At 37.7% G+C, this 8619-nt stretch overlaps 1 protein-coding gene across 2 annotated transcripts; it reads right to left on the bottom strand.

The window, feature by feature from the left end:
• Window positions 1-1477: 1477 nt before the first annotated feature.
• Window positions 1478-8117, bottom strand: agpat4 (1-acylglycerol-3-phosphate O-acyltransferase 4 (lysophosphatidic acid acyltransferase, delta)). 2 transcript variants are annotated; one of them, XM_055029325.1, is made up of 9 exons: window positions 7947-8117; window positions 6829-7013; window positions 6152-6321; window positions 5905-6066; window positions 5639-5792; window positions 5381-5483; window positions 5208-5283; window positions 3425-3623; window positions 1478-2395 (listed from the first exon to the last, which is right to left on the bottom strand). In XM_055029325.1, exons 2-9 carry the CDS (start codon window positions 7004-7006, stop codon window positions 2304-2306), a joined length of 1134 nt encoding a protein of 377 aa, XP_054885300.1. In that variant the 5' UTR covers window positions 7007-7013; window positions 7947-8117; the 3' UTR covers window positions 1478-2303. The 2 variants fall into 2 exon arrangements, with proteins under 2 accessions (XP_054885300.1, XP_054885301.1); XM_055029326.1 differs by having other exon boundaries at window positions 6829-7010.
• Between the last annotated feature and the right edge of the window lie 502 nt (window positions 8118-8619).

Below are 8619 nucleotides of genomic sequence, written 5' to 3'. Positions count from 1 at the left end.
CCTAGCAACTCACCCATAAAAACAATACATGTTCAGTCTTTATCTGAACTTTAACATCTTAACTGATAGTGACAGAGACTTGGATCTGATCAAATAGAACTCAAGTACGTTTAGCTTCTCAAGGTTTTGATTACTATAAAATAGTAAAAATGGAATCAGTTATTTGAAACTTGCCTTACATTTTGGCACAGTTTTTATATATATAAACTGATTATGAATTGCTTGTCACAATGACTTTAGGATCTGATCAATTCCTGTTGATGTTCCAAAATTGTACTGCTCTATGGTCTTTGAACACCTGTATTATTGCTTGTCCCTCATAAAACAGTGCCTTATGTCCCAGATCACCTTATTTTGCCTGAATTGTTTGAAGAAGTTGCTATGTAAGGAAGGTTTTTTGTTTGTTTGTTTGTTTTTTTGTGAAAGTGTTCATCAAATAGATTCTATCAGGATGCTTCACATTTGGCACAACAGGTCAAATCTGAGAAGTCATTTCCACTTCAGGCAAATGACTTCTCAGATGCTCCTAAGAATTGAAGTGAAAGAATGAAGAAAGAAAAATCCTTTTGCATTTCCCGATTGAAGGTTGAATAAACTGCACTGGTAGCAATTCAATTCTGCAGCAAAGTCAACAAGAAATGGTTCTGTGTCGGTTGGACTGCAGTGAATATTCTGACCCTTGGATTTTAGGGCAATTTGACCAATTCCAGCTTCAAGAGGACAAATGAGTGATTCCTATTTTGGGACTTGAAGTTAAGACTTCTCCACTATTGAAGTAGGAGGCACTTGAACTGAGATCTCACCAGTTGCTGGAGGGCTTTCATGTAGCAAAAACCTGTAAGGCAGCCACTTCCTTATCACAAACGCCTGACCAAGAGAAGTGACACCAGGATTCACTCCCACACCAACCACTCAGCTCCGGCTTAGTGTTTTTCTGAGGCATGTCATCAGCTCTTCCCACCAGGACTTAATAACAGTGTTTCAGAAACAAAAACTCTGGTGATGATGACCGTTGTCAAGCTGTAACAATCTCCAGACATGCCACTGCCCTTGCACTGTGGAGTAAGATTCAGCAAAGGCAACAAAATAAAAGAAATAATAAAAAGAAACACCTTACTCTCCCTAAACCACAGACTGCATCTGACTCAGCTCGACTCTTGTGCAATCCTGGACGCTTGTGTGAGCTCTCAGCAAACTGTAGTGTTTTAACCATAAACAAACCAATGCTGATGTGAGTCTTATTTTAGCATGCAACAACTGCATTCAACAATCACATTTAATGAGTAATCATGGGTGTTTTATGTATTCTCAGCATAAATACGAGGAAACCTGTTAGACATCACACAGCAATTGTAGGGCAGTGGTTCATTTCCTGGCATGATGGCAACTCCAAACATGCACCCAGACCGATGAACTAGTTTTGATCAGGGAAGTCTAAAGTGCAGCTCAAGAGTAATTTTATGGCCCCCGACACAGTTCAAGAATTAAATAATTGAAATTTGACCTGCCAGTACATAGTTATATTTTTACCAAGAAATCATATTCATGTTTTGGAATGTCCCAATCAAAGTACACCCAACTTCCACTGAGAATCAGAAGTATGGCTTAGATGTTTTATTTATATACAAATAAATAACTTTTTTTTCCATTTAAATTTTGCATTCCTGTCCTTTTTGTGTGCGGTCGATTGCATAACATTCTAATAAAATGCACAAATTGTAGTTTCAATAAAAATGAAGTCTTTATTAATATTTTTGAAATTCAATATGTCTTAAAATCAGATCAAGCTGAAAAAGCTATAAAAGCATCTACTGCATTTGCATGTTGAGTTTGATTCTCATCTTTATTGTTTAGGTTTACATGTCAACTCAAAGCCTTCTGGGAGTGTTGTTGCTGTTGGCTGATTTTACTGGAGCAAGAACAAAAAAACGAAGAGAAAAAGGCCCACTGACGCTGAACAAAACCTCCACAACAAACATTTAACATGTAAAATTGTATCACTATCTCAAAGTACAAATGCCATTTGAAGTGCACTTCAGTCAAAGAGGTAGTCTATATTTGACTTATTGCGATTTCAGATTTCAGTGAAGACGTCTCCTTGGTATTGTTAAAATATTTCCACTCAGATAAGTTAACCCCCTCCGTGTTTCTGTTTCTCCAACTTCCATTTTAGTTTCTGCAGCACAGCTTTAAGCCCGCTTGTGTTGTGCCCTGAAACAGGCCTCTACTTGTTTTACCAGTCAAGCTGCTGTTCACCTAGTCTGTGAATTTTCGCAACCCAGCCCGGAAGACGGCTGCAATCCTTAATTGTTGTTTAGAGGAGCAGCCTTAATCCCATAGTTTGAGCTTTTGTCAATCTCAGTCTGGCCAATCATCCAGCGCATTCCCATTGACCCTGTAAGAGAAAAGAGCTTATTTGTAATACTACTGCATTAGATCAGCGTTTATAAAGAATATTTTTATTTCCACAGAAAATGCATTTTTAATGAATATTTCCCAAAACTCTTCCTTGACATGAGTTTTAGAAGGGTTCATTTGAAATTAGTTGTCACTTGTGTTAACACTGACATTTTTGTTTTAACAAGTCACATCATCAAATGCTTAATATTGAGTTGACATCTGAACGTTTGTTATTTTAATTTCAATAACACTGGGAAGAGCACTCCCTTTATTGTGAAAATGTTGTGAAGCAACATGCTTCTCATGAGCTCATGGTGTTACAGAAATATTTTTGGGTTTACTCCTTATTCAGATGGATGACTATCTAAATTTGTGAAATAAACACATGCCTGAATGTTGTTAAGAACATGCAGACATCAAAATTTACAAAAAAATTGGAACTTACATTGGGGGATGTCAAATCTGCTGCTAGCAAAATGTTTGGACAGAAAAGAGCTGGTTAATTTGGGAGATTGTTTACTACAACTATATTTTGAAAAATGTGTACAACTTAATAAATGAGAAAATCTATATATTTTTGAAAAATGTGAAATCCATATGTTATTTCGATTAAATACACAGAGTGAAATATATATCTGAAGTTATTTAAGTAATTATGGCTGACATTAAATGGAAGAGCAGATTATTTTCAAATTTTCCAACAAAAAATTTGAAAATACAACTTAAGTCTAACAAAAACACCTTAAGAACAGAAAGGCTATGTTACACCCTATGCAGTAGTGAGGAGGACTGACTGCTACAATTGGTCACCAGACAGGCAAAAACTGAATGCTAAAGAAGCTGGCTCCTTGCAGGATGTTGTGTCATAATATATCAATGGAAAGTTGAGTGGAAGGAAAATGTGTTGGAGGAAAAGTTGTACAAGAAACAGGAAGTCTTGAAAGAATGTATTTTTTTTAAACTGAATGACTAAACCAAATGTTTGTTAAGTTATTGAGTTATTGAGATGCATCTGGAAACCAACCTGCAGAGCACACAACCAAGGCTGCGGGGATGATGAACACTGATCCAGAGCTGAGCAGTAGGGCGATTAGGAGGCTTAGAGGGTAAAGGACCACGCAGGACCAGAAGAGCCAGTTGATCAGGGGCCAGGGCCGACGTGGAGGGCTCATGAAGGTGCCAGGGAAACGCCCTGTCTGTGCATACTGCTCCTGAAAGCCATCCTGTTCACACAGAAACACAGCTTGCCATGAGCCGACTTGGCAGAATAAATCGCTTGTTTTTACAGCCATCTTGGTTGTTCATGGGTTTGTCTTAGCACAAACCCTCCCCACACACTGAAGAACATCAGTTTCACCTCACTGAGGTAAGTAAAAAAAGGTATTCTACTAGTGTTTATAGCAGAGTCAGGACTTTTATTGTCAACCTACAGAGTCTCCATAGATGTAAAAAGTCATAGAACATTTGTTCTCCAGAAATGATGTAATCATAAGCATCCTTGATCAATATTTCTATGTGACAACCTGAGTGAGAAAAAGATGACACAATTCACTGCATGACCTTACGGTCTTCATCGCAAGATTTACTGTAGTTTACATTTCTAAATACAGTGAATGAACATACCTTGCCTGGACAGTACAAGTGGACACCTCCATTATTACAATGACTACCCTACATAGAGGTAACTTTTCTGTTCATTTTGGCAGTTTACATATTTAAAATGGTTTATTAAAAGACTTTCAAAGTTTCCCGAATCAAAGTCTTTATCTGAACCCATTCTACATTTTTGTGGTGGAAAACTGGATTTGAAATTGTTTGTTCTTAGTCTGTAACATCCTCCTGTGAGTTTTCAGGGGTCAAAGAGAGGTCTTTGATTTTATGGCCTTCCTTCGAAAAAGTTTGTGTGAGATTTTGACTGAACCTCAATGACTCATATTGACCGCCCTTTCTAAAAAGCTTTCCAGATGGAGAGAAAAAAGATCCCAGGGGAAAAAAGTTTTTTTTTTTTTTACAACCACTATTTTTTTTAGCTTTATCAACTATCTCTTTCCACAATGATTGACTTTTATATTAGTTATTGTTTAATAAGTCAGTCTAGTAGAGGCAGTATGACTTTATTGGAATCATTACACAAATAAGAACTTCTATTTTTAAATAAAGAAATCTAGCTTCTTAAATTCAAATGCATAACCTGTGATTGTTTTTGTGGATAATATGTATGATTCTGTATCAAATTGCCTTTCGTTTCGTCTGACTTTGAATCAACTGTGAACAGAACAAGAGGAAAACATCACTTCTTTAAAATTGGGCAATACAGCAGAATCACAGATGCCTCGCAGTTTCTTATATGAACTGAAATGTCACAACCTGGTCCCCTTTAAACAATAACAAGATACTTAATATCTTATTGTTTACTGGAATCTTATGTGATGGACGCTCATTTACAACATGTGCAGGGTTTTCCCAAAAACCGAGCATTCTGGAAAACCTAGGTGCATTTATGTCTTTATTGAAGTAAAATATTCCATTTGAATAAAGAAAAGAATTTGCTACTTTGATGATAATTTGATCAATAATATTACGATTCAATGACATTTCAGTCAAGCCTTTGTTTAGGATCAAAAACAATAATGACAACAACAGCATAAAAGCACTAAACAGGACAGGCTGACCTTTAACCGTCTTAGATAATAAACACATCTGAGTCATTCATATGAATATGAATTTTACTCTCCAACTAAAGCTACATGTATTTTAACCTACTTAGCCTACTTTTAACCTGCTTCTTTTTAATCCTCAGCACTCACCTTTTCTTGGTAAAGTTTGTGTAGCCAGGCGGCACACTCTGCCTCATCTTCTGGAACGGACTCTAAAGGAATTCTCCTAGATTAGACAGGAAGGAGACAGGCCACCAATCACCCAAACAGTAATCATAAAGCTGTAATCTTGCCATGAACAGGCGTACAACATTTTGACCTACCTGACATATAAATCAGCATGATATTTCTTTCCATTAAGAATCCCAAGAAGAGTTGGTACTTCATTGTTCCTGAAGTTTAATGTTGAGTCGTAAATCGCTGCAGCTGCACCAGGGAAGCACAAAGCAGCAGTTCACTGGACGAGGTGACTCATTTGCACGTTTATCTGGCTTTTCCCACATTCAAACAAGGCTTGCAGTATGGACATCTCTGACGACGCCATGAAAAAAAAAAAAAGAAAACTGCTGCCAGATACTCACCAGTCCCTCTGAGGTTTTGGACAGTTACATAAAATCCTTTGGTTCTGGGAAGAAGATGGTACTTGAGTTTAGGTAAACCTTTGCTTTCAGCTACTTGCATGCTGAACTGGTGTTTCTTTGGGGTAAAGCGTGTTCCTTCACAGAAAAGCAGGAACTTGTGAGAGAAAAAAATATGTTTTCAGGCATTTCCCAAACATTTCCTGATTGAAAGATATTAATGTGTCATCTTGACCTGGAAAAAAAAATCCCCCCAGGCTGAAACCCACCCAGTAGTTTTCAGGATAATCCCGCAGTCTCTGAAGGCTCTGAGCCACAGTTGTCCGGTCCTCCTCCCACTTCCTTTTGCAGAAAACTATCTCGAGAAAATACCACATCCAGCCAATCACTGGAACATAGGCCAGCTCCTTTTTGGCCAAAACCTTTGAGCTCTGGAAGTTTAAAGCATAATTTTTTTTAGGGTTGAACAAAGAACTTTGAACAAGCTTTGGGGTTCTCAGCAGAATTTCGTCTTACCCCAAGAACTCCAAATCTCTCACAGAAGGTCCAGCCACACAGAAAGTCTATCTCAAACATGTGGTTGAGGACCACAATAGCATTCTCTTTTCCAAAGAGAGAGTAGCTTTTTGGATCGGTGTAGAGTGTGCATTCTGTCCCAGACCACCACTCTAGGACAGCTACCAACTCTAAAGATTATAGGGACACAGTCACACAAACAGGCAAAAGTAAATGTACAATTTAAGAAGAAATATGACATAGAGGGTTAAATATTAATCATTTTAATTAAATGTAATGTTTAATTATGCATTCTACAGAAACATTTTAATGAGACTTTCACTGAGGAAGCTGATTTAGTTAGCTGTTGGCTACTTTCATTCATTTTGTGCATCTTGAATTTCATTTACATGTCTTTTCACAGTAAAGTTCTGCACAGAAATATTTATGCAAATCTTCCTGGACAGGATTTATGTATATTGTTAGAACTTTATTGATTTAATTCTAACATTGTCTTGTCAGTGAACTTGCTTCTTAAAGCTACCTTAAATTTTTCCAATAACATTTGTGCAACAATGTTTGCATTCTTTACCTCACTTGTTGCAACATCAGCTTCTTCCTCCAGAAGCAAAGCAAACAAAGAAACAATAGAAAACACAGCACAGTATCATCTTTGTTGCAGGGAGGTCAGTACTTACGACTTGCAATGCAGTAGGCCAGTCTGATGTTTATCTTGCGGGCCAGCTGCTTACTGACCAGCCACAGAGGTAAGGTGCAGATCTGTATCAGATTGACAATAAGTCCGCTCACCAGGAACACATAGCATATGATCAGGTGGCACAAAAATTGGGATTTTAAAAATTGCAGCAGCCCCATCCTTCTGCTAAAGAGAAAAAGTGGAAAACAAAATTATTATGTAGCAACATATTCCCTTTTAAAAAAATAATAATAATAATTATACAAGACTATCAGCCGGTTCTCTGCACATAATGCTTTGCAAAAGTATCTGAACCATTCAGGTCAGATGAGACCAAAAGTTAACATTTTGGATACTCGCAGAATGCTGTGTGGTGGAAAACTGACATTGCACACCACAGTGACAGCAACAATAAAATAGTTTAGATCAAAATATATTTGTGGGTTAAAATGGCCCAGTCAAACTCTGGACCTTAATCCAATTGGCCTTCTACAACTAATTTGACAGAGCAGAGCTTGAGCTATTAGTTAAAACCATCTTTAAAACGCACTGACTCTTCTGGGTTTAATGACGACACACTTCTCATTATTAAAGAAAGTATTAAAGAAATACTGTGAAAAGTCATGTATGATTTCCCCTCCAATTTAGCAATACACTATTCTGTGTTGGTCTATCACAACAATATAATACACTGAAACTTGTAGGTGCAATGTGACAAAACGCGAAAAAAGTCCAATCAGTATGAACACTATTGCAAAGCATCGTCTGCCGTTTTATTTCATAAAAAAAGTTTTTCTGAGCGTTGTTTAATGAATGGAGTATTTGAATTGAGCCGTGATCTAACAACCTGTTACAGATGAAACACTTTCCTCCGAAGAGAACGCATGTCTTGGAATGGAATGAGAAAACATGTAATCGTGAACTCAACTAACAGCTTTTGTATGGTTTTGTAATTTCCTTAAGAGAAAATTGCTTAAACACTTGTTGTCATTATTGCCTGAACAGAGACCCGAGTTTATCATCCGTTTCGGATATGGTTTACGATCAATATCCAATATCTCTGTCTAGGAAGAAAAGAAAAAAAGAACGTATTTATAATTTGTCATGAATGAATCTCACCCCCTCTGTCCTCCAGTAGTCCTGCCTCGGAGACCTTCCACTCCCAAAAGCAATACAAAAGAATCACTGAAGATCCATGCCGCCGGGATTTCTCAGCTCTTCCCCTTCAGATTTGGGTCATGATTACTTCTCCGTGATGCGGGTTCATCACCCCACCGACTGGTCGCTGCTCACACTTCCCCACATGTGCCGCCACACCCATTGAGAAGCCACGCCCACGCCTCTGTTGAAAACTTAACGACATCCGTGCCTGTCCGCGTGCGTGAGCGCGCGTGTGCAGTTGAGAACTCTCCAGATCGCTGAGATCAAACAAAGATCGTCTATTTATGCAACTGAAGCGTATTTATTCCGGGAAACCCCAGTCGCCATAATCACAACTATTGTAAAGAAAACAAAAATAACCCCTGTTTTTACATTTGACCCGCCAACTAATTTGAATTGTTATATTGTTGGGTAATTTGTAGTGTATAGTCTTTCATTAATATTGTAGTTCCATGTTTTTATGCAATTTTTTTAATGTTTTCCGTTGCTGATGTATGTTTATTTGTCCGGAAGAAAATAGCAGAGTGATAACTGTAATTTTTTTCCTCTTTGCTTTGACTCTATTTGGTTACAGGAAAGCAACGAGTCGAAAAGCGCAGTGCAGGATATGCGCTGTTTTTTTTTTTGTTTT

This window comes from Poeciliopsis prolifica, unplaced genomic scaffold (genome assembly GCF_027474105.1).
Source record: "Poeciliopsis prolifica strain line A6 unplaced genomic scaffold, Auburn_PproV2 SCAFFOLD005, whole genome shotgun sequence".
NCBI lineage: Eukaryota > Metazoa > Chordata > Actinopteri > Cyprinodontiformes > Poeciliidae > Poeciliopsis > Poeciliopsis prolifica.
Note: the sequence above shows the minus strand (reverse complement) of the source record. Positions and strands in the feature narration are given on the sequence as shown.